Genomic DNA, 27,482 nt, shown 5'->3' on the forward strand with positions numbered 1-27,482 from the left:
CCCCATTAACTAATCAAATAGCATCTGATAGAAACTACTTTTTTAAATCACTGTCAAAGAAGTTTAGCATCATGTGGAGCTAAAAATATTTTCTTCTTTTCTATTAAAAAAATTCTTTAACGTTTATTCGTGTTTGAGAGACAGAGCGCAAGCAGGGATAGGGCAGAGAGAGAGAGGGAGACACAGAATCCGAAGCAGGCTCCAGGTTCTGAGCTGTCAGCACAGAGCCCAACGCGGGACGTGAACTCAAGAACTGAGAGATCATGACCTGAGCCCAAGTTGGACACTTAACTGACTGAGCCCCTAAAAATATTTCTCTTACCTGTAAACTGTGGGCCTGCTAAGTCCACATAATAAATACTTTCTGTATTCTTTCCACTTAGTAGATCATAAGAAATCTTCAAAGCATAAGGGATTGTATGTTCTGTGTCAAGAAAAGTCGTAGCATAAATTTGGGGGAAATAGAGATTCTATTTATCTCTCTTGGAGGTTTGGAAGTATTTTAGATATAAAGGCACAGAGAAATCCTGCGGTGATGAATCCTCCTCGACTTTATTTGAAGGGTTTCCAAAATGTCTGTGATTACAGGACCACTTCGGGCAGTGAACCACCCGTGGATAAGACAGGACAGGAGTGTCGGGCAGAACAGGTTGAGAAGCACTGACCTTGTCTCTCACTCATGGAGAGGAGGGAAGTGAGTGCTCAAGTCTGGAAAGGGCACGGCTGAGCTCCACCCTCCTAACACCTTCTGAATACTGGTGGATCACGTGTCCCACCACCACACGGCAGAGCTCTGACTGCATGTTAAGGTTAAAATGGTTCCTGGACCATCAACCTCATCAAACTACAGACTCCACGGGGACTCGAACTGGCTCCCTCTTCTTCATTAGTGCTATACGTTGAATACTTGTGTGCCTCCCTCCATACCTCCTCCCCCACCCCCCGCAAATGCATTTGTTGACGCTCTAATCCCCAACGTGATGGTGTCTGGAAGTGAGGTCTTTGAGAGATAATTAGGTTTAGATGAATTCACGCAGGTGAGCCTCTCCCGATGGGATTAAGGCCCTTATGAGAAGGGTAAGAGACACCTCTCTCCGGACGTGTGCACCCAGGAAAGGCCAGGTGAGCACACACTGAGAAGGTGGCTGGTTACGAGCCAGGAAGCAGATCGCCACCAGGAACCGAACCTGCCAGCATCTTGATCTTGGACTTCCCATCTTCCAGATCAGTGAGAAATAAGTGTCTGTTGTTTCAGCCCCCCGGTCTGTGGTGTTTTGTCACAGCAGCCAGACCTGACTAAGACGTCTGCGCACAGAATGCATCTAGTGCATGGACTGGAATAAGCATACACACATTGACCGAATTAATAAATGGATAAAAGGATAATACACTGTGCAAAATGATCACAGTTATTAGCTACAGTCTATCTTGGCTGCTAAACAACATGTTCTCGTATTTTCCATTAATAAAGAACAAATGCTATGAAATAGATTGTACTCTACCTATGTCTCCCTATGTCTCCAATACACAGCAGCGAACAGATTACCTGCCCCAAGTGACATATTGCTAAACACGCCTCTCACCCACAGTGAAGAGAGAAACATCCTGTCTTGGAGAAGGTCCTCAGCTACGTGCACATGGCTGACTTTCTATGCTTGTTTCATGAGCAGAACGACCACGTAAGCTAGAAATGAAAAAAGTTCCGTCCTCTTGGCCACAGAGATACTTATTACAAATTAGAGAAACTGTTTTCCCACTTGAAAACTTACTAGATGCACATAGAGTTCAGAAAACTCAGAATATTACGTGTAGTTGAAATTTTTAAATGTCAAACCTTACACTTGAACTTAACCTCAATTACACAAAAATAAATATAATGGTATTTATTGGTGTTTCCAGGGTTTCTGAGTAAAAGGTCAATTATAGGTTTAAAATGATAACAATGGCAATAAAAACTATCTTGGATTGTTTAATTTATGTATCACTTAGACTAGTGGAAATACGTATCAAATAAAATGTGGACATTTAATACCTGTGACTATATGTATACATAGGAATACTTAATGCATGTGTTTTTGCATGTTTTTGCTTTTCATTGAAGTAAGCAAATATAAAATATTCAGATTTCATTGAGATTCTTATTATCCAATAGGCCAAATCATCAGATTAACTGACTGAATCAAGGAACTTTATTTAAGAAAAAAAAAAGTGTTTTTAGCAAAATACACCCATAATTTTCACACTTTTCTTTTGGCATGATGTTTTATAACATTGAGCAATGTTCTTTGAGCCAAATCTGGTCGTGTTTATTTCTTGCTGTAGTAACTCCTTTCATTAGCCCTCCAGCTGAATATAGTTCCTCTGGCCCTTTACAAAAAGATGTTACTGACCCATGATCAATAATAGTCTTCCACAATTTGCTTAAGGTGTAATACTAAACACTTTCATATAGATATTTGATCATTGTAAACAGACACTTGTGATATTTAGTATATAGGCTTGAGGAAACATTACAGACTAATACGAACATTCTTACAGAATAAAATATCTGTGTGGTCAGAAGACTATGCAGATAAATTGTACTAATGATATGACAAAGTATGAAATAATTTAACATGTTGGATTTTACATAACATCTGATGAGCACAATGTCAGAACCTCAACTGTAACTATACCTTAGAAACAAAAGAAAAGAAAAAACTGCAACAGTGTGCATTCAGGCCAAACATATTATTTGTTAGCAGATTAAGAAATTGGTAGCACAGTAGTAAAGCAAAGGTATAAATATATAAACATATATACATATTTTTTAAAATTCTCTGCTCTTTGAACAATGTGAATTAATTTAACTAGTCCTTCAACATTTAACTCATATTTTTAAAAAAAATACATCAATTCTAGGAGTAATGTCGGCAAGATGGCAAAGTAGGGAAACCCCAGGGCTTCCTTCCCCCTTGGAGACACCAACTTAACACCAATACAGACAAACTCCCCCGTAGGAAATTTAGAAACCATTTAAAAGGTTCCTGAACCCTGGAGAAGCACAAAGCAAACTGCATTGAAGCTGGTGGAAAAGTTCATGGCCAGAGACTCTCTCCACGACACAGTGGGCACTACTGGAAGGAAAGTCCCAACTTCCGAGTTCTCCTTGTGGATGGAAAGATGACAGTGGAACATATACCCAATGTTCTGACTTTTTAGAGAGCTGCCTGAGGGACTGGTTTCTCTCTTCCTTGAATCTAAGGGTTGATAGGAACAAATGTGAAGTCAGTACCTCAGAACAAAGGCAATAATGTGGACTGGTTCACACCAGAATTTGTAGTACCATAGCCAGGAGGAAGGGGTGGCGGGGGTGGGGGTGGGGGCTCAAGTTGCAAGCAGCCATGGTAAGAGACACATCTAGGGGAAGCTCCTGATTAGCAGCCAGCAAACGTCTCCTGTCAGGAGATTACATGCGCAAGACCCAAGAGCACACATCCTAAGAAGAGGCTGGAGCACTCAGAATCTCTAGTTGGGCCAACAGGCGAAAGTCCACCCTCTACAAAACTAAATTGCAGAGACAGAGAAATGTGGATGAACAGAAGGTAAAACAAAATTGCAACAGAAGATGAAACAACATATGAAGAAATAAGAAAATGGTCAAATTAAAGGGTCAAATGAAATCTCTAGAAACCCACCATAGAGAAATGGAGACGTGAATTACCAGGCAAAGAATTCAAAATAATGGTCATTAGACTGCTCAACAAATTACAAGAGAACACAGATAAACTACTCAACTCAATCAAGAAAGGGATATATGAACAAAATAAAAATATCAACAACAACAACAACAACAAAAACATGAAGAAAGACCAAACAGAAATTGTGAACTAAAGAATACAAGAACTGAATTGACAAATCCATTAGAGAGGATCAACATTAGACTTATTCAAGCACAAGAAAGAAACAGCAACCTTGAAGAAGACAGGTCATTTGAAATTGTCAAGTCAGAGGAGAATAAAAGGCAGAAAAATGAATACAGTTTAATGGAATTATAGAAAACCATCAAACAGAACTCTATGTGTATTATGGGAATCCCAGAAGGAAGAAAACAAGAGAAAAGAAGGCAGAAAGTCTATTTGAAGACATAATGGCTGAAAACTGTCCAAATCTGAGGAAAGAAACGGGCATACCAATTAAATAAGTTTAAGGAACTCTAACCAGGTTAAATCTAAAGAAACCTACATTGAGACATACCGTAATCAATTTTCACAACAAGAAGACAATGAGAAAACATTTTTTTTTTCTCTTGTAAACAGCAAGAGAAAAGAAAACTGTAAGGTTCAAGGAAATTTCTATCAGACTTCCAGTGGATTTTATTCATCAGAAACCTTGCAGGTTAAATGGATTCAGATGGCATATTTAAAATGCTGAAAGACAAAACACAAACAAACAAACAAAAAACCCAAAACTGATAACCAAGAATACTATATCCAGCAAAACTGCCCTTCAGAGGTGAAGAAGAAATTAAGACATTTCCAGATAAAAACTGAGGGAGTTCATCACCACTAGATCTGCCCCCAAAGAAATGCAAATTTATGTTAATGGATATGCAATATAAAAGGGTAATTTGTGTCATCAATAAAGAGGAGATATAAAGTAGAACAGATATAAAGTAGAATTTTATATGTGATAAAAATTATCATAAAATATATTATTGCAATTTTAAGAAGCCTCATGTAATTGCAATGGTATCATTAGAGAAAATAACTACATTATACACACAAAGTGAAATGAGAAATAAATTACAGCATATCACTACAAAAGTACAACAGAACACAAAAATCAGCAATAGAAGAAAAGAAGGGCAAAGAAGCTGTAAGACATACAGAAAATAGATGAGTAAAATGGCAATAGCAAGTCCTTCCTCATCAGTGATTACTTTAAATGTAAATGAATTAAATACACCAAGTAAAAGACACAGACTGGCAAAATGGATAAAAAATAAACAAGATCCAATCATATGCTGCCTACAAGACACTCACTTTAGATGTAAGGATACACATAGGCTTAAAATGAAATGATGTAAAAGATATTTCATAAAAGTAAGAAACTAACAGATCGGGAGTGGCCACACTTACAGAGATAAAACAGCCTGTAAGGTGAAACTGTCACAAAAGCCAAAGATGGACATTGTGTGATGAGAAAAGGATCAACTGACCAGGAAGGTACAATTATTAATACAGATGTGACCAAACTTAGGATGCCCAATTATAGGAAGCAACCATTGACAGAAGTGGAGAGAGAAATAGACACAGCACAAAAATACTGAGAACCTTCAATACCCCATTTTAAGTTATGGACAGAAGCACCAGGCAGACGTTCAATAAGGAAGGACTCAAACAACACTGAACACCAACTGGGCCTAACAGATATTTACATAATACTCTACCCAAAAAAGCAGAATGCACATCCTTCTCAAGCACATATGAAACATTCTCCAAGACAGACCATGTGTTAGGTCACAAAACAAATCTTTTTTTTTTTAATGTTTATTCTTTTTTTTTTTTTCAGAGAGAGAGACAGAGAGAGAGAGTGCAAGCAAGGGAGGGGCAGAGACAGAAAGAGACACAGAATCGGAAGCAGGCTCCAGGCTCTGAGCTGTCAGCACAGAGCCTGATGCGGGGCTCAAACTCACGGACCGAGAGATTGTGACCTGAGCCGAAGTCGGCCGCTTAACCGACTGAGCCACCCAGGTCACAAAACAAACCTAAACTGATTTAAGAAGATTGAAATCATACAAAGTATCTTCTCTAACCTTAATAGAATGAAACTAGAAATCACCAGCAGAGAGAAAACAGAAAAATAAAAACATTTTGTGGAAATTAACCAATGAATCCTAAACTCAACCAATAGGTCAAAGACCAAATAACAAGGGAATTCAGAACATATCTGGATAAATGAACACAAAAGCGTGACACACCAAAAAGTTACAGGATGCGGTCGAAGTGGTACTACGAGGGAAATCACGGTGGTAAATGCTCACGTTACAAAACGAATGAAGACCTCGGGTAAGCAACCTGACCTTCACCTCAGGGAACCAGAAAAAGACAACAAACTGATCTATGATCCAACAGTCCCATTTTTGGGTATATATCCAAAAGAACTGAAAGCAAAAACTCAAAGAAATATTTGCGCACTCAGAGCATTATTCACGACATCCAAAAGGTGGAAGTAATCCAAATGTCCACGGAAAGAAGAAAGTGTGGTATATATACACAATGGAGTATCATTTAGCCTTAAAAAAGGGAAATCCTGTCACAGACTAAAAGATGGATGAACCTTGAGAACATTCTGCCAAGTGAAATAAGCTGACCACAAAAGGACAGTGTATGATTCCACGATCTCTAAAATAGTCAAAATCAGAGAAACAGAAGGGAGAAAAGGGGTTTCCGTGGGCTGGAGGGAGGGGAGAAGGGGCGATATTGTTCAATGGCATACAGATCTGCAAGATGAAAAAGTTCTAGAGAGCCGTTGCACAACAACGTGAATATATTTAACACTACTGGACCACACGCTTATAAATGGTTAGGACTGTTCAGTTTAACATTAACGTGTTTTTTTTACCACAATAAAAAGCCAGCAGAGGTGGGATAAGAACGTCAGGTCTAGAGTCAGACACATGAGACAGCATGAACAGGGCCCCCTAGGTTGTACCTAACCCTACCACAGCACGGAAGCACAACACAGACCACAGCACGGACCACAGGGCATTTCAATCTCCTTGTCTACATCCCTCTCAATGCTCAGAACGAGCTCCTTACAATGGGTGACCATACATCTCCAAGAACTAGCAGAGTCTTAGTATAATTTTGTAAACAAATCCATGCATCACATGTATCTGTAGAAAATACAAAACGCTTCATAAATACGTAAAGATAAAAAAACGTTCACTTACAATAGGGAATTATACAATTTTTATTTAAAAAATGGACAATCAAAAACAAGATCACAGACCTACCCCTTGTCTCTTTGAAATTTCTCCCCCCTAACTGGACGTTATCACCTAATAATTAAATCACATGAAAACAAGTGCATCAACACAATTTACTAAGTTCTGTACAGAGATTAAAGAAAGGAGGTGTGGAAGAAGGGCCATATTTCCCAGAATACCATACAACTAACAGTTTAATTGGGCTTAGAGGCCATAAAAAATAGTACTAAGGGGGAAAATGTGTTGTAATTGAAGCGTGTGGATAATCAATGCTAATACAAACAGAGGTCAAAGCAGTGACCATGGATTGACATAGTACAGGCAGGCTTCATGGCTGGGGCAGGCTGAGTGGTTCTAGAAGCACAGGTGGGACTCTGAAAGGCAGAGACACATGGGGGAGGGGTCGTTGGTGAGGAGGACACAGGAGCACTCGGGTGAAAATGGAAACGTACACAGTGTGGTGGACAGTGTCTGACCAAATTAAATGGCTTGAGGGGAAACTGAGTGACAAAACCCATTGACACGTTGGACAGAGATGCCATAAGAAGCAAGGGACACACTGTTGAGCCCCTGAAGGATTTCTGTCAGGTGACGAAAGTTAGGATCAAGGAGGCATGGAGGGATAAATCCCGGTGTGGCACTGGGTTGGAAAGGGGCAGAAACAGGACCAGTGGAACACTGTGGCCATAGTTCAGTGTTAGGAATCAGGGGAATGTCAAGATTTAGGGGAACGTATGTTTTTAAATGAAAAACCCACCAGGGACCTAAGGAGAACATGCCCTGAAAGGCTCTCTTGCTGATCACATATCTGGTACGGGGCAGTAGATCTGATGAGAGCCCGCTAGGAAAGGGCGTTTGCACTTCAGTTTTACTTACGAAATGGGACACAGAACATAGACAACTCTGATGAACAGGTGGAGGGAGCCTCATAGTTTGGGGAGTGGGAAACAGCCATGTGTCATCCCCCCTTCTAAAACTGCTTCCCCTTCTGACACTCAGAACTTTTCTTCGATCACCTACGTGACTGAACTCCGCTCCCCTGCGTCTAGAGCCTTGATCTAGACCATCTCATAGGACTGAGCATCTCATAAAAGATTAGCCGGTGGTTGGCTAAGTCACCGAGTCACCCGTAATTACTTATTCAAATTATGGCATCTTTATTCCCCAGCTAATTACCGTGGAAGATCTGTAAGACCGGCAGTAGAATATTCTTTCAACTTGTAACACCCAAGGGATGAATTTGATAAAATAATATCACGAGTTTTAAGCTGGTAAGAAGATCCCGAAGCCAATGGGATGATTAAAAACACAGAATAATAATTTTCGAGTGACCACAACTTGTCAATAAAGCAGTATACTTTTGCCTGTGGGACTCTCTTGAAGTGTCTGCTCTAGAAGGACAAAATCTCTAGATTTACCCATTACACGGGCATAGAGGATCTGTATGTGTATAGATAATGACAGCATGACATCTAATAAATATTTCCCACATTATTTTTCTAGAGTTGGACTCAGAAACGCACTGTGGCTCAACAATTTTGTTTTCCCAGAGTACTCGCGGACTCAAACAGGCTAAGATTTAATGAAAGTGAGCTCACTGCAAAGCAAACCGAGCTACAAGATCACAAGGAGGGTGGCGGTGAAAAGAAAACCCAGTTCCCTGCCATTCTCAGAAACGTGTAGATTCTCATGGCAGTCTCGAACCAGCAGATATTCCAATCATGTTTGTCCGCCATTAATGTGCAAGCCCACAATACAATACTTAGCGATAAAGAGAAAACCATCACCATAAAATACGCGGTGCAGCATTTACAACAGGCGTTCAGACAAAAGAATCAATAGCGCCAGCGACTAACCCACGACGGAACAAAGACAAAAGAAGAGTTGAAGGGCCAAGTGGCTTTCATTAGCAAACTTCCTCACTCCACAACTTTTTAAGTATTTTAATCATAAAATTAGTAGAAATCAACAAAATATTTCGGGTATTTGTGAAAATTAAATTTAAATAAAAATCCCTTCTATTCCTCTATTACTTAATCACATGAAAACAACCGGATATAATTTCAGAACTCTGAGTATGTGCGGCGACTGACTCTGGAGAAGTCAGGATTTTACGTCACGCCATCCTGGCAAACAGCGCTCAATTCAGATACATCCTTCAAAACAAACTCTAGGGCCTTCTGACTTCCGCTTTATCCTCACTCTCTATGTCCGTCCGGGATACCATCTGGTCTACCCACCATCTGCATGTCAAATCCTTGTCTCTCCACATATCCCCTCCTCCTCGGAGCCACGTCACCCCTCCTGGTGACTGCAAAGGGCCTACCCAATACAGATGACCCTCTGTTATTGCCACGGCCCCACACCACCTGTCTCTACTCAGTAGCTTAATCTGTGGGAAGGACACACCAGATGATACCACGTCCCCGATGGAACCCTTTCAACGACTTCCGATCACCCTTATGACGAAGTCCGTGCTACAAGGCGCTGTGGTTCTCCCCCTTGCTCACCCTTGGGCCTTATTTCTACCTCTCTTCTTTTTTTTTTTTTTTTAATTTTTTTTTCAACGTTTATTTATTTTTGGGACAGAGAGAGACAGAGCATGAACGGGGGAGGGGCAGAGAGAGAGGGAGACACAGAATCGGAAACAGGCTCCAGGCTCTGAGCCATCAGCCCAGAGCCCGACGGGGGGCTCGAACTCACGGACCGCGAGATCGTGACCTGGCTGAAGTCGGACGCTTAACCGACTGCGCCACCCAGGCGCCCCTCTACCTCTCTTCTTACTGTTCACACTGCTCCCTCTATTCTAGACTCTTGTTCTCTTCACTTTCATGTGTGTGCTAGACACGCTTCCACCTGGGCTCGCTGTGACCATAGTTTCTTTGGACTCTAGTGCTTTCCCCTAAGTGTTTTTGTGACTGACTACTGTTCTTCCACCCTTCCTTTAAAACGTGTTTTCTAGCTAAAACAGAGCACAGCAGTCATTCTGCATGTCAGAGCTCTGTCTACTTTCTACAAGGCACTTTGCACAATCTGTAACCATCACGGACACGCTAGGTTTTCTCGTTTGTTATGCCCCCCGCTAGAACTTAGATTCTATGTGAGCAGAGACCACGTCCGCTTGTCTTGTCATGACTCTGTTCACAGATCCCAGAGCATGCCGTACATGAGAGACGTTCGGATAATTCATGATGAATGCAGGGATGCCCACAAATTACTTTAGCAGGAGCACGAATGAGCGAGGAGGGAGGAACGACTATCACCCAGGGGTGGAATGAAGGCAAAACGTGCACGTTCTGTGAAACCCACTCCACGTAGAGAACAATCAAACAAAAAAGTAGCCTCAAATGACTCACAAGGGCAGATGCACCAAACGACAACAGTTCATTTGAAACCAGACTCGTTTTCAATTCTGAGTCACGAGCGGCCTGAGTAGCAGCAGCATGATTGATTTAATGCTTGACGATTCCCCCGAGCAGCATCCAGAAGGCCAGCTGACAAATACACATTAGGCCAGGACCCACCTCTTAAATAAGTGTGGGAGCAGTAGGACTCCACAGGTGCAATTTTAAGATAAGTCCTCAGTTCTATACATCGCACTCTTGCCCATTCACAAATTTAACGCCTAAAATTCCAAAGACTATAGAGAAACTTTCGTTCAGTGCCGTATTTGCTTCTAGGTGAGTTTTTAAATAACATTTTCTGTTGCCTAGCTTACTTTATTGTAACAGGATGGTATATGAGACATATAACATGCAAACCATGAGTTAACTGACTTGTTTATGTCGTCGGTAAGTCTTCTGGTCAACAGTAGACTATTAGTCATTCAGTTTTGGTGGGTCACAAGTTACACGCAGAGTTTCGATGACTGGGGGTTTGGCACCCCTTAACCCTCACACTGTTCAAGCATCAAGTTCAAAAACTTCTGTGGTCCTCGGTAGAGTTAGAACTTGACAGAAAACTAGGAAGACATGAATAATTATCAGTTGATGTGACTTGAACCCATTTTTAAAGGATTAAGGGAGGCAATCTTTGTTTGCCAAACTGGAAGTTAGTAGAGGTGATTCTTGGAAAGAAGAACATTTAGAAAAAAATCTTATGGATTTTTAGTATATAAATAAACACAAAAAGGGGCTTGCCATGAAGTGATTAAGAAGATAACTTCACTATACCTTTGAATGAGTACTGGTTTACGAGATGTTCACTAGGTGGGAAGCGGTGAGCTTTAATCTCTGAGTACACAGAGTGAAATCTGGGTAAACACAGTGACAGTTACATTGAAGCTCATTCTTGTTTAATTTCTCATCCCCTGTGATTTTATTCATGCCCAGCATTCAAGCTGAGAAACCTTATTAGTATTAATGTAATACTAAAGTGCCATTGAAACATTAATAATTTGCAGGTATTTATAAAGATCATTGTAGTCATCGTAATCGAATCAAAGTTGTCAATATTCGCTTGTGAGAACATCCTACTAAAAATATTTAGTACTTTTGATTTCAAAAAGCTCAGTGCATTTTCCAGAATTCAATCTTTATCTAGATAGTTCGCTCTGAATTCCTGTTTTGAAATGAGTACACAAAGGAAATAAAATATGGTACCTACTGAATCACTGAACACAAGCAGGAAGGAAATTAATGTGGCTAACTGTATTATATTCTCCACATTATGTAAAAAATTGATACACGACCATCATGCAAAGTTCATTTCTGCGTTTTGAAGACAACTTCCTTTGCAAATTGTAAGTACCTTTTAGAATACAGAACAAAGGAAATCGTCTCTTTTAATTAACTACTACATTTTCCTTTTTAAAAAGAAAATTATGTAAATAACATCTATTTCCTTTTTGCTTGTATTGCCACAAATTCAAAGCTACATTTAATGCTGAATGATGTCATTTCTTTTATTCTATGTGTCCAGTACATTTATACCTTCCTCCTTTGTTTCATTGAATCAAATATTTGGAAAACAGGTCATTTTAAAGGGAAATTAGACAATCTTATCTTTTTGTCTGACTACATACCTTTTGATGAGGTCTTATACACTGGTGATCTGTAATCTTGTTTTCACTGTATGCTTAACTACCGATTATATAAATACATGTGAGAAGGACTTAGTGAGCTATCAGTTCTGAACTGGCTGCACTTGAAATAATAACCCTGTATCACAGAGCGCTCTAGACAAATGAATGCTTAAAAAACACTGATGTCAAAATCAAATCTATAGTAAAATATGTTACAAATATTTTATAATGGTAGATCATCACTTCAACTAATGACAATAAACACACTGCTAAAATGTGACAAATAACAAACCTCCAGCTAACCCTCCCTTGTAAAGGAGTAACATGCAATTCAAACAGTGAGACTCACTATATTTTCTTCTCTACCAATTTTCCTTTTCTTCCTCATGGTAACTACACAGCACTGATTCAAACTCCAACCGGGTTCAGAATAAATATACTCTAAATGTACCAATTACTGCAATATTTTTGTCTTATTCTCCCCTATCCTTTCATGTGATGCTGTCATTGTCATAGCTTGTACGTTCCTGGTTCTGATCCACCAGTATAGGCTTCTCTGTCTGTGGCCAGATCCCTAGACATGGGACAATGGCCTTCACATCGGGCCGTGTTCATAGCTGGGCTACTATTTCAACAATGGGGGCACCACAGGGCGCCTGGGTGGCTCAGTCGGTTAAGAGTCCCACTCTTGATTTCAGCTCGCTCATGATTTCACTGTTCGTGAATTCCAGGCCCATGTTGGGCTCTGTGTTGAGCCTGGGAATCTCTCTCTTTTCTCTCTCTCTGCCCCTTCTTTGCTTGTTGGCCCTCTCTGTCTCTCTTTCTCAAAATAAATAAATAAATGTTTAAAAAAAAAAAACAAGAAAAAAAAAAAATTAAGAATGGCTCCCGTGATGTATTATAAGATATGTGAAGTCTATAGCGCACCATAGCTTCTCTGTCTTACTCGCCTTCCAGGGGCCAAATGTTGTATCTTAGAGACTCCAGAAATATTATACGAGCTCCACTGGGTTTCCCAGTAGTGAATGTTGACAGGAAATAAAACAAAACAAACAATCAAACAAAAACTCATGATAAAAATGCTGAAATAAAGAAGTTCCTACATACACAATGATTTTGGTGCTGTTTTCACCAAGTGCCATGCGTTAGCACCAAAGGGGCTTGCATAATTGCAGCAGCCTTGTGCTGGAGATAAAATTCACTCATGGCTTCATCATGCTAACTCAGGACAGATGTATTCAGTGGGGTGTTATAAGGTTTGCTGCAGAATTGAGGTTAAATATCTTCCAACTTAGCGAGGCAGAACTATGTATCAGGTGCACCCGAATAATGGTGTAATTTAAAAGAGAAGGTTTTAATCGTGGAAAGTATGATTATTAAATAAGCACGGGTATATGTAAAAATCAGAATAGTTTCTATTCAAAAATTTCAAAATGGGGAACAGCTCTAGATTAGATGGACTTATTCTGCTAATGATGTATCTGTAATATAAACATATTATCCAATTTAATTCTATAATTTATCTGTAAGTATTTGTAAAATTTTCACAGTTATGATGAAAATCCTACATTACTGTGTTACAATTATGTACGTGTTACATGGATGATAGACATAGATAGACCATTTTTTTCCACAATGAGCATTTCAAGGGGTGCCTGGCTGGCTCAGCCAGTACAGCATGGAATTCTTGATCTCAGGGTCGTGAGTTCAAGCTCCATGTTGGGTGTGGAGCCCACTTTAAAAAAAAAAATTGTAAAAAGGAGCATTCAAGAAAAGCTTGTCCCTGGTTAACCTAAAAGAATAACTTTGGTATTTATATATTTATCTTTGGGCAAGGGGAAACCCACAAAAGGATTTCCACTCCCACACAGGATATAGAAATCTGAAAAATAAAACACTATTTTCACTTTAACAACGAGAAAAATCTAAACTGCGAGGTCCTAACTTTTCTTGAACTCGTCCAAGGGACGAGGTAGCAGGTACCCAGGTGACAGCAAGTCCAAAGAACAGCCTGTTCCAGGAGATCCAGGACATGAAGCTGTCTCTGTGACAAATACAGGACAAACACGCATGGGAAAGAATGAAACACTCAGGCCATCCTCTTGGCAAACTGCCAAAGGTCCGGAAGGGGCTCAAATAGCTCGGGGACCCAGACACAGGGGGGTGTGCCCTTCCTTATTTCAGATAAGACAAAGACAAACACTCCGACAGGGTGCATGGCTTCAACCTTATTAGCTCTCCTCCCACCAATTCCAGTGAAGTCAACCAACCCTGGTCTATTGCTGTATATGGCACATATCACGTATGTCAATAGACACGCTTATGTTCATATATATCCAAACTTCTCTGCTCTTCCCTGCCGAGTTCTAGAATGGCTACCACCAGACTGTTCCCCAGCGGCAGGTTCGTGCCACGCACCCTTGGCTCAGATTTTGTAATTTCCCGGGTAACCCAGCATCATCATTGCTTACATACATCTTTAAGGTTCCATGTATTTGCTTCTTTGTTTTGTTCTGTTCTGGTAGTTTTTCTGAAGAAAAGAGCCCAGAGCAAGGGTGACAACCGTGTCCCTCTGTGTGGCCGTGTCAAACTTCCTACCCAGATAGATAAAAGAAAAGAAGGACGGGGGCGCCTGGGTGGCTCAGTCAGTTGAGTGTCTGACTCTTGATTTCGGTTCAGGTCCTGACCTCACGGTTCGTGGTTCAAGCCCCGCGTCAGGCTCTGTGGGGACAGTGTGGAACCTGCCTGGGGTTGGCTGTCCTCTCTCAGCCCCTCCCCCATTCGCGCCATCTCTGCCTCTGTCAAAATAAATAAATAATTGCTTAAAAAATTAAAAGAAGGACATCTGGCTTCCAGAACGTGGCATGCTCAACTGTGCCGATCTTTTGAGCTTCCGCTCGGACCCCGCAAGAGAACCCAGATCACCCGTATCTGATCAGACCTTCCTGGAACTGCTTTCTCAGTCATTAAAAGTTTATGCTTCATCCCCTCAGATAAAAACGTTTGTTTTCTGTTGGGGAAATTCCTATCAGTGCTCATCCGGAAAGATGGCCCATTATCACTACCGGGGCCAGGCGCTCACTTCTGGATGAGAAACTGAAAGTCTTCACGGAGAAGCAGGTGCAGATCAGCGATCACAGCTCTGGTTTCAGTGCCAGACAAGCCGCATCTCCAACACCGACCTGCAGGCTTCCTTCCCTTCCGCGTGTCCCCCAACTACTCGTGACCCTCGGTGTCACTGTTTGTCAAACGCAACAGTGCAGGCGCTGCTTCTGCCTTTGGTAAAGCGCCTTCGTGACGAAGGGTCTCTGGGCATTCCCCGGGTCACAAGCAGGGTGACCAGAGCCTGTGCGGGCTGAAGACACTACCTTGTGTCCTTTCTCCTGTAAAAAGGAGCGTACCTCAAAAAGAGGGCTTTCTGAGGACAAAGCAGGAAGGAGCTGTGACATGTTTAGACCTGGCATAGGGCGGGGGCTTTTGTTGTTTTTACTATGATCTCACGGATCTCAATTTTAGGAACAAATCTGGATTTAGAGGCTTGTGGACAGGCGGTACCTATTTTCAGGTAGATGCAAAAATAGGTCAAGAGATTAAAAGCATCAGACAATCTCCGGGCAGTTTATTTCCACGGTCCCTATACTGTTTGCTGTTGGCCTTCTTAAGGTTAATTCTATGAACACGTTCTATAACCCACATTTTAAACTCTGCACGTAGAATGAGAACAGAGAAACGCGCGCCTGTAGATACACAGAGGGTAAGGGAACACACGAACGACACAGGTAGTATCAGAATGGTGCTGGCATCGAAAAACAGCCACTCCAAGCGGATCTTAACAAACAGGACCGTAGCATTATGTTTGGCCAACTAAAATATAAGCCCATTAAGTAATTAAGCAAGGCTGTGGATTTGTAAATAAGATTCATTTCGGTGAGAAATATCTTGGTGTTCCTCTTCTAACGAAGTGCATGGGCGGGAAATAGAGTGAAGGGCGGGAAATAGAAGATTATATTGTTGAAGCTGTAATCCTACGTCCTCGTAACTGCAGACTAATCATTTCACTAGCACCTCTCTTTATGAGAAGTAAGTGAAAAGCCTGAAGCCACAAGATAAGTTTGGAAGAAAGAGATAAGAACATTCATCAGTTCTAACACTGCTGAAAGTATTAGTGAATTTATTAGCGCCATCATAAATGAGGTTGATAGTTTCCTATCTACAGATGTTCACGAAATGCATCAGACTGGCAGATTTTTTCCAGACATTTCCTACGTAAATAACACCCACAGCATCCTTTTACACTGTCACCAAAGTAGTCCTATTCAAATAAATTGGAATAAACTTGCATACAAATGCCTGTAATTAGTAGGGAAATTTAACCGAAACGGGAAACAGCCCTGTGGTTTGTGTCTGGTCCGGAATATTTATCATCAGCTGGAAATCTGGCCTTTCAAAAACATGCATGCATTTTCGTCTCGGCGAACTGTTTATCTCCATTCAAAAGATCACTTATTGAAGCCATCCGTGTATTTGCTTATTTGCAACCACTTATTAAAGGAGATGGAGATCGACATTAAGCATTTTTAGCGCTTGAAAACACGTCCTAAAATAAACCTGGCTCTCATTGGAAAGTCTTACTTCGTTTTTACAAGGTTTACCTGCGTCATCAAACGCCAAAGAAGATTTGTGAATCTGACCTTTGTCAACCCATTTATCAGACTATGAACTCACTTTTCACATTCATTTTTAAAAGGTTAGCGTCTCCTTCGCGATACCTTCTTCCAATTAAAACGAGTAATACACGAAGCGGGCAGCGTGCAGCGAGGCTCTGTGATAGCCCTGCGCCACCCACCTTGGAGGCCCTGTGACCATAATCGGCGTGGAAATGATGACTTTCTGGGTTTCTGGCCGCTAATATAAACACCACTCCCAAGAAAACCAGGAACAGCACACACGGTTACTTTTTGTGCTTCTGAACAATTTTTCCGGACACGAACTTCATTTATCCAACGATTCCAGATACTAACTGACACGTCCTCATTAGTTTGCTCTTTATACTATGTATTTCATGGGGGCAGATTTTGTATGACCCAATTTCATGCAACTTGGAGAGGCGTTTTGGGACGAGGATATTTTACTACGTAATGAGGGCACAGATTTGTTTTTCCTTTCAGAACATGACTCGATATAACAGCGGAAGCCGGATGCAGAAAGAGGGGACCTTACTTTTGTACTCCAGGTGAAAGCCCGCGGCTGCCACGCTAATGTCAGACTGGAAGTGGAGACAGAGCTGATTGGACGTGCTGTTCAGAAGAGCTGGGACCGTGGTTCCTGAAAGAAACAGGTGGGGGACTTTAACATCACAAATGCATTCACTTTTCTCTAGAAAAAATATACGGGTTTATCTGTTCAGGTTTACAAAGCCCTGCGGTCTGTCTGATCGCAACCTACTGAATCTGAGTACGGGCTTTGATGCTTCTGTCCTTTGGCGCCTTTCTCTCGTGCGAGTCCAGCAAAAAGTTGCACATCTATCTGCCCTCCTCAAGCTGATGTGACGGGTCTCTAACATATCAGGGTATGAACACACAAATTCTTACGTTCTTCCAGGCACTGGTGCACTGGCTTTTCAAGTGCCATTCTTTTAACAACAAAATCATTTTGTTTGTCTGTTTGTTTGTTTTGTTTTGACTCGAACAAAGAGGGAAAAACTCAAATGAGGGGCATCTGGGTGGCTCAGTCGGTTAAGCATCTGACTCTTGGTTTCTGCTCAGGTCATGAGCTCATGGTTTGTGAGTTCGAGCCCCGCATCAGGCTCTGCGCTGAGCGTGCAGAACCTGCTTGGGATTCTCTCTCTGTCCCTCCCCACCTCTCTCTTTCTCTTTCTCTCTCTCTCTCTCAAAATAAATAAATAAACTTAAAAAATATTTTAAAAACCTCAAAAGAGCAAGTCTTATGGAGGTTGGGGGAGCAGTTAGCCTGGGTGGACCGATCCGAAATACTGATAAAATGCTCCTTTTGACTACACGTTCTCTTTTCCGTCCTTGGGGGATCCAAACTGAAGAATGTTCCCACTGAGATCTGCAAACGATTCCAACTGAGCATGAGTGAAGAGGAAAATAGAGGTGTAGGACATGATGCTTGCTTCCCTTAAAATGTATTGACTTGTGTTGTGACAAACAGAAAGTCAGCAGGAGAGGTATCGATGGCAGGGACAAGCGTGATAGAAGAGCGGACACTGGAGGGGGCTGAGGACGAGGAACATGCTCCTCGATCAGAAGTGTCAAGTATTCTGGGAGGATGTACTAAATATGGGAAATGATAAGCGAGTTTAAATCCCCTGGTCTTGACACGCACGTGCTTCAAGATGAGGGTGAACCTCATCACGGCACAAGCAAATTACCACAACCGGCCGCGCTGGACAGAACCCTGCTGTGGAAAGAAGGAAACGCTGTTTTAAATAACGGAATAGGGAAATGAGTCCATAATTATCCAAGACAGATGAACGTGACTGCAGAGGGAAGATTCTCCAGCATCCTTCTCTCTGTTGCCATGATCCCGTTTCCCCCACCAGCTTTCCGTCCACAAGCCAGGTACGGACTCCCGCTGCCCTCACCTCCCCAGGTATCCAAAGGCCCTTTGCGGGCGGAGTGTGCAAACCTAAGTCATAATCTATGCCTGTAAAACCTGGCCAACCTCCGGTGTCCCCATGTCAGTCAACAAGCGGTTAGCATCCGCTCATGGCCCGTCACAGGCTTCCTTCTCTCTGCGACCCCGCCCTGCCATCTGCCAACAGGCCCCCTCTGGCCAGCCTCCTCAGACCCTCCCCCTTCACTGCCATCGCCCCAGGGCCAGCCGCCAGTACTAGGGAGCAGGACGAGTGCAACGCTCTCCCGACCTGTTTTCTGAATCTCCTGTTGCCCTCAACCAATTCATTCTCCACCCAGGAGTAGGAAAGCTTTCTTTTTTTTAACGGACATATGATTATTTCATACGGAAATTCTCATGGATTTTTGATGATCTTAGGATGGAATTTCAGCCTCCTTGATTTGACCTAAGACCCTGCAAGATCTAACCAATGTCTATATTTCTAGCTTCTTCTCTCTTTTTCACAACTCATGTTTTCTGTTGGAGGTGTTCCCATAATTGTAGGCCTATGATGCTCTTTCCCTTTTCTTTTGACCCATTTTATCCTCTTTAAAAACATCAATTGTAACTAACATACATTTTCATATTAGCTTCAAGTGTACAATGTAGAGGTTCAACAGTTCTATACATCACTCAGTGCTCATCGAGGTAAGTGGACTCTCGATCCCCGTCATCTATGTCACCTGTCTCCATATCCTCCTCCCCTCTGGTGACCATCACCCTGCATCTAAGAGTGGTTTTTGTTTGTTTCTTTTTTTATTTGTTCATCTCTTTTGTTTCTTAAATTTCACATGTGAGTGGAATCATTTGGTATTTGTCTTTCTCTGACTGACTTATTTCACTTAGCATCATACCCTCTAGATCCAACCATGTTACTGCAAATGACAAGATTCCTTTCCTTTTTATGGCTGAGTAGTATTCCAGTGTGTGTGTGTGTGTGTGTGTGTGTGTGTGTGTGTGTGTACATCTATGTTATCCATTCATCTATGGGGGGACACTCAGGCTGTTTCCATATCTTGGTTGTTGTAGATAATGCTCACTTGGGTCAGAGAGAAGAGGCCTCAGAGAGAAACTTAGGAGGAAGAGGGAGGAAGGCGTCCATGGCACCCACTTGTTGGCCTGACTCAAGACCTATCCACATCAAGACAAGAAAGAGACCTCCACCAAAAACACCGATTTTTACCCATTTTTGTTCATTGTGTATGATGTTTGCTGTCTTCTCTCTCTGGTATTATTTTTGTGTTCTCATGTACTTTTTCTAGTGGTTTCCCAACTTTAAAATATTTTAGGTCCAGGAGAGTCAACATACAGTGTTATCTCTATAGGTACAGTTTAGTGATTCAACACTTCCCACACCAGCCGGTGCCCTTCACGACAAGCATTTTAGTAAGTGTGCTGCCGTAACAAGTACCAGTTTTGTATTTTTAGATAATCTTTGCAGAAAGAATGACATGTTACCATTGATCTAACTAGTCTAACCAAATCAGGGGCCATGACAGGATCTGCATTACTGTCTGCCTGGTTTTACCTGCAATTTGGGGTAACCGATGACTTTTTCTGCTGCATTTTTAATTTTGATTTATATTTATTTATTTTAGAGGGAGAGAAAGCATGAGTGGGGGGAATGGCAGAAGGACAGACAGAGAGAATCCCAGACAGGCTCCATGCTCGGCGCAGAACCCAACACGGTGCTGAATCCCACGACCCTGGGATCACGACCTGAGCCGAGATCGAGAGCTGGACGCTCAACTGACTGAGCCACCAGACGCCCCGACTCAAACTCCTTTAAACAGTGCTGCCCTTCCTTGCTTCCCGCCCATGCGTCTTCTACCAAAGACCAGACAACGACCCAGTTACCCTCTCCTCTAGATACCACCCAGGCCGCCCTCGTCTGTAGCAACACAGCTTTTCTCTGCCTTCACATGGAGGACGACACTCCTCTGCAGGGCTTCCTGCTTGGTTCAGTTCTTTCAAATTTGCTCTCTTCGGGAGACGAGACCCTAACTTCTACTTTCCAAAATTTACTCCACAGCCTTCAGGGCCCAGGGGAGGAATCTGTACATACAGGTATTTACTGCACATTGTTCAACTTTTTGGTTTGCTTGTCTTTGGTTGACTGAGTTATGGTGTGGTCAGAAAACCTGCTTCCACGCCTGAGTCCTGACACAAATTAGCTCATCACCGCAAACATCTTAATATGCTCCAGTTCCGTAAAATGAAGATGATATGTGTATTTTTAAGTTTATTTGTTTATTTTCTGAGAGATAGAACACAAGTGGGGAGGGGCAGAGAGAAGAAGAGAGTAAGAATCCCAAGCAGGCTCCGTGCTGTCAGCACAGAGCCTAACGTGGGGCTCGAGCTCACAAACCACGGGATCATGACCTGAGCCGAAGTTGGATGCTTAATGGACTAAGCCACTTGGGTGCCCCTAAAATGAACATGATATTAAGTCCCTTACATGTGAGTGATAAATTGCCACGTATGTGACAATGCTGTGTGAGTGAGGTTCCCTCTACGTGTTATTACTGATGGTAGCAAGGCCTGAATGACTTTGTTTGTAGCTCTAGGATGACATATAACCACTCGCTCCTCTACAAAAGATGCCGGATCTTGACGCCTCGGGGGGCACACCAGACACACGGGCACCAATGAGCGAGCGAGGCCTGGGAGGGTGCCGTGCAGGAGCACCCACGGGGGCCTCTCTAGACTGCACTAGACAGGAAGTTCTTCCCAGCACACAAAACCCAGCTGGGAGATGTTTTTAAAAGTGTTGCCACAGGCAGTATATTTTTGATCATATTGTTTTACAGTGACCTAGATAGAGCAACACCTAACACAGAAAACTGAGAAATGGTATTAGAGCCCTATAGATTCTATTCTCAGCACAGACAAATCGGTATGATTTTTGATCTATTCCATTCATTTATAATTTATAGCCTGCCTACTTCCAAAAATGATTGTAGATGGCTTAGAACACAAGCCATATATATACATATGTATACGCATACATATGTATATGTAAATATACACACGTATACGTATACATATATACATATGTATATATATGGCTGTTCAAACAAATTTTTTTTAAAAGTTCAATTCATTCAAGAAGTCAATTGTTTTTCCCAAAATGTGTACCTTTAACAACTACTCGTTCTTGTTTGTTTTTACTCAATAACAAACTTTTAAAATGGGTTCAATATTCTCTTATAGCTATTTTTTAAAGTGCCATAGAAATAAAGAGTTTAAATATTGATTATACTTTTAAAAGTATTGAAATGTTAAGACTGATTTATAATCCTTTTGCCATATAAAAATTTTAACAAGCTCCTGTCAAAAAATTTCAAATCATTAAAAAAAATCAAATCATTTGTACCTCAAAAAAGATTCAGGATGCCTGGCTCAGTTGGTCAAGGGTCCAACTCTTGATTTCAGCTCAGGTCATGATCTGATGGTTCATGGGATCGAGCCCCATGTCGAGCTCTGTGCTGACAATGTGGAGCCTGCCTGGGATTGTCTCTCTCTCTCTCTCTCTCTCTTCTGCCCCTCACCCACTCACTCCCTGTTTCCCTGTTTCTCTCTCTCTTTCAAAATAAACAAACATTAAAAAGGTGCAAATATAGCACGAAAACACCACATATCACTGTATCTCTCTATACTACATAATAATTATATTTATCTCGGGGCGCCTGGGTGGCGCAGTCGGTTAAGCGTCCGACTTCAGCCAGGTCACGATCTCGCGGTCCGGGAGTTCGAGCCCCGCGTCAGGCTCTGGGCTGATGGCTCAGGGCCTGGAGCCTGTTTCCGATTCTGTGTCTCCCTCTCTCTCTGTCCCTCCCCCGTTCATGCTCTGTCTCTCTCCGTCCCAAAAATAAATAAACGTTGAAAAAAAAATTTAAAAAAAAATTATATTTATCTCTATTACTAATTTATATATGTGTGTATATATGACATTATTTTATTCTAAACAATTTGCAAGTTATAAATGTGATGGCCCATTTCTTATAAAACTTCAGTGTGTGTTCCTTACAACAGAACATCTCAAATCAAGGAAAAACTAACACAGACATGGTAGTTCCAAACATGCAATCCACAGATCTCGTTTGATTTCCCCCAATACTGGCTTTCGTAGCCGAAGGATTCTGTCCGTGATCACGCGGCGCATTCAATCTTCGGCTCCCTTCGTTTTCTTCCATCCAGAAGAGTTTCTTAGTCTTTTCACACCTTTAACAACTCGATACTTTCCAAAAACACAAGCACGTTTTTTGAGTGGAATATTTTTCAACTTGAGTCTGTCTGATGGTCTTTGCTATTCGACTCGGCCTACGCATTTTTGGCCAGAATGTTAAAAGCTGACACTGTATTCCTGCCTGGTTGTCTCATCTGCTCCACAATCGGTCTTGGGGGTGCCAGGGGGCTGTTGTGCTCGGGCTGCACGGGCTCCTTCAGGGCAGTTCCTCCAAACCCTGCTCTCGGCGCATCATGTTGGTGTTAGATGGGCCGGGACGGGGGTGCTTTCCAACAGCGCAGGTGCAGCCCCACGAGGAATCAAGCTCTCGCATGTCTGCTTGCTTTGACAGCGGGCCCATCAGTACGCCCGTTCATACCATGTCCGTTACTGGCGGCCCCACCACTGACGCTGGGCCAAAGTGGAATCTGCCGGGCTTCTCCCCTCCGGAGTTCCTACTCTCCTGCTCCCAGTGAGTACCAATTAGGCGGGGAGATGCAACGAGACCGCGAATGCGCCGTTTCTCACCAGAATTCGGCCCAGCAGTTCTGGCATGCATGGATGTTCCAGTTTGAATTGCTTATCATCGGAGCAGTTGCCAAATGATGACCCTCTCATTCCACCTTCCAGCCAGACGTATTAGTTTGCGTGCTGTGAGAGAAATCGTTCTTCTTCATTCATTTCGTTTATGCATGTAGCTACTTATATTGGGATGGGCTCATAGATTTCTATTTTATACAGAGCAGTTCATTGTGTGTGTGTGTGTGTGTGTGTGTGTGTGTGTGTGTGTGTGAAATGTTTTTTTTCCTACCAGAGCCCTGAAAAATGAGGCTTCATTTCTCCAAGAATATTTGCTCCTCTAGGGAAAAACAGTATTAAGTTGATATCCAGAAACTCAGCGTTGGGTGCCAGAGGGGTTCTTGGCTACCGGGGTGCTGCTTGACATCTGCCAAAAGACAGAGGTGGGAAATACGCGCACGCGCACACACACACACACACACACACACACACGGGCTTACATGTGTAGTTTCATCTATACATACTAAAACCACGAGTTTGCGCTGAGACCTCTAATTCAAATCCAAGTAGCCCGCCTCATTTCCAGGTCTCTAACTCCTTTAGCAAATACGGAGAAACCCGGTTCTCACTGCCGTCACTCTATTACTCAGGTCCCCAGTTCCCACGTACGTGCCCAGCCTTCTGACCTGACCAGCTACCATCTTGCTCGTCCACTCTGTCGGGTCCCGACTGTTCCAAACACACCCAGCAAGCAATGGGAAAAGAAAGGCAGTCACAAGGAAATCTTAAAATTCATGCCATCCCTCACAAAATTAACTCCAGCTAGGAAGATACCCTGCTGTGTGCACTGGGTCTGAAACCATTCATCCTTCATGGCCTCAGGAGTCCATCCGATAGTGAATAAAGAGAAGATCATAGCCAGAAGTAAAATAAAGCTCTTCTTTTTAAATCTGGACAAATGCCACATACCCCTCAAACGAAAAAGGAGCCGGGCTTCCAACGGTGTGCGGGTGAAGCATGAGGGGCCACACCAGCGTCTGTCTTGGGACTCGCTTGGAGCGGTGTGTGTGCAGAAAGAGATAGATGGAGAGAGAGAAACAGTGGGCTAGGAATCAGAACCCAAGATAATTTCCCCCAAAGCTCGCGGTGCAAAGACAGAAGAACCCTCGCACACTTGGTCTCGGCCGAATCATAGGGAAGGAAAGAGACACACAGGCCTTGCCTGGGCCACTATTCCGCGGATGAATGACTGTGACGTCATTCCTTTCCACAGCGGCGTGCTCATTATGTACCCGAGTCCCAGAGCGAGAGGCTCTCACCATCAGAAAGGGCACTACTCTTCCCTTGGGCAGCAGTAAGTACAATAACAGAGAAACCAAAGGGTCCGTATACAACTATGTAAGAGAAGCACTTTCTCCACCGTCACCATATTACATAAAATAGTACACAGTAGTCCCCCTTATCCACAGGAGGTACATTCTAAGACCCCCGGATGCCCGGAACCACGGAACGTACCAAACCCTGTGTATGCTATGCATTTTGCTACACATGCACACCCATGATGAAGTGTGGCTCATAAATTAGGCACAGTAAGAGATGAACAACAACTAATAACAGAGTAATTATAACAGGTGCCATAGTAAAATTTATGCGAATGTGGTCTTTCCCTCAAAATATCTTACTGTCTTGCAGGCTCCCCTCTTGTGATAGTGCGAGACGGTAAGATGCCCACCTGGTGGGACAGAGTCAGGTGCATGACGCAGGCATGTGATATATAGCTATAGGTCAGCATTGACCTTCAGCTAATACGTCACAAGGAGGATCGTCTTCTTCCAGGGCCGTGGCTGATCATGGGTAAGTGAGACCACGTACAGCAAAAGTACAGGTGAGGGGGGACTACTGTCATGTACGTGTAGAGTATAAATCAGGAATTTTCTCTATTATTTTTTCAACTGGGCATATTCATAAACCACGAATTATTTTTTTCCATTGAACATACCCTTGTTATTCACAATGGCTACAACTGTAAAAAATGCTGAATTTGTGAACGTGGCTCTCACTGATATTTTTTCCCACAATATGCATTTGTGACAAAGGCTGAAAGCAGCCCAGAGGAGGAGGATGTGGTTGACTAGGCTCACTCACAAAAAAATGCTATTCTCTTGGAAGGTGAGAAGGTCTTAGAAACAACCAAATCACCCCCATTCAAACATTATCAGGTTATCTCAAAAATACATAAACCTTGGAATATTAAACCACAAGATGTAAGTGGTCTGTTTAACTTCAGAAAGAAGTGTGTCTGCAATATCATAATATTATTCTATATTTGCATATGGCATAACACTGTATATTATTTAATGCAATTGATTTTAAGTATAAAGAAGTTCAATCTAAGTGCATGGGAAAAGATTGTCAGACAGACTCTTTTAATTTGGTAGAAGACATTATACAAAATAATGTATCATGTTATTAGGTCCAATTAGATGACTTCAAACTGGATTTATATCTTCACATGTTATTTATTAATGACTTTTTCTTTTGATCACATTGCTTGCTCGCCCGCTTTTATTTAACTTAATATTAGTTTTCTTAAAAGCTTACATCTTTGCATTTTTGCAAGGAATTTTGCAATACATCTGCATTTTGCATTTTTGGTTAGAACTTTTACAAGAAGTTTGCATCTTACATTTTGCAAGAAAGTCGATAGCAACAGCAAACTCCATGATGATTTTTTTCGGAGGAATTTCTTAATCCCAACCTTGACACATGACAAATCCTTATTTCTATTTCGGAAAAGAATACAGGCTACGTATCGACGATTATCTTAGGGATGTTTTAGGCTCAGGTACCTCTATGCCACCACATCTATTATAAAAATCACTCGAGCCAACATGTATCATAAAATACTGTGACCAAAGGCAGATATTATGAGGACAGAGAACAATGTTATAAAACTTACACATCATCTATATTTTCTTAAGACCTTACTAAGTAGCTTTTTGTTATTCCTTTTATATGTGACATCTCAGAATGATAAAGAATCAAAATAGTGGCACATTCTCTGCTTGCACTGTTAATATGTGGTTCTGTGTAGTAAATGAACTGTCTGCTCTTTGTTCCTGGTATCCACACAGTAACCCCCTACCCTTGGACTGTTCTGACAGGACCGTCTTTGTTATTCCAGGTGGGCTCCTCAGACCACACCGGAGTTTATGGTAGCTCTGCTTATGATCACGTGTATCAAAAAATAGGGTGGTGGCTGCGCATGTGGGAAGGGCAGCCATGCGCTTAGCGGCTTGGGGTTTTGAGCCAGATGATGTCAGCCTGACCTCCCAACCTCTGTGGGGTAAGGAGCTGAAGACCGAATCGAATCTTGTAGCCAGGGACTGAATGGATCGTGCCTCCATAATGAAAACCCAGCGGGAAGTCTGGAGAGCAGAGCTCAGGAGAGCTTCCAGGTTGGTGATACACACTGGTGTGCCTGGAAAGTGACATGTCCTGAGGACACAGAAGGCTCATGTTTGAGACCCTCCCAGATGCCGCTCTATGAGTCACTTGATCTGGCTGTTCCTGATATTTATTAGCAGATTGCTTTCTCATGTTCTGTGAGCTATGTAAGAGAATGATTCAAACTAAGATAAACCCCTGAGTTTTTAGCCAGTCGGTCAAAGGGCGGGTGGTCCAAGGGCACTGAGCGTGGGACTGGGGTCTCAGGGGAGTTGGAAAACCATGCCTTCGACCCATGCAGTGTGTGCCAACTCCTGGTGGTCGTGCTCAGAATTGCATTGCAATGGTATTTATGCCAAATAGGTTTTAAATGATGGAGATTAAGGAAGGCACCTGTGATGAGCACTGGGTGTTATACCGAAGTGCGATATTGAATCAAACGCTATATTGAATCGCTATATTGTACACCTGAAACTAACATCACACTCCATGTGAGCTAACTGGAATTGAAATAGAAACCTGGAAAAAAAATTGAAAAGTGTAGCCAACATCTACACATTTAGCTAGAGACACTGTTTACTATTAAAAGTAAACCCGATTTTTACTTAGGAATGCATCTTGACGTCTACATCCATTGACTTAATATGTTTAAA

General features: G+C 42.2%; 1 protein-coding gene across 1 annotated transcript in view; it reads right to left on the bottom strand.

Annotated features, from left to right (window-relative positions):
- CSMD1 (CUB and Sushi multiple domains 1) overlaps positions 1-27,482 on the bottom strand; it is a gene marked incomplete at its 5' end in the record, with an annotated part of 688,146 nt that overhangs the window by 202,397 nt on the left and 458,267 nt on the right. The window contains one exon of the mRNA XM_047855978.1: positions 17,217-17,321. Coding sequence (XP_047711934.1) covers positions 17,217-17,321 — 105 coding nt within the window. The remainder of the gene's footprint in view (positions 1-17,216; positions 17,322-27,482) is intronic.

This window comes from Prionailurus viverrinus, chromosome B1, assembly GCF_022837055.1.
Source record: "Prionailurus viverrinus isolate Anna chromosome B1, UM_Priviv_1.0, whole genome shotgun sequence".
NCBI lineage: Eukaryota > Metazoa > Chordata > Mammalia > Carnivora > Felidae > Prionailurus > Prionailurus viverrinus.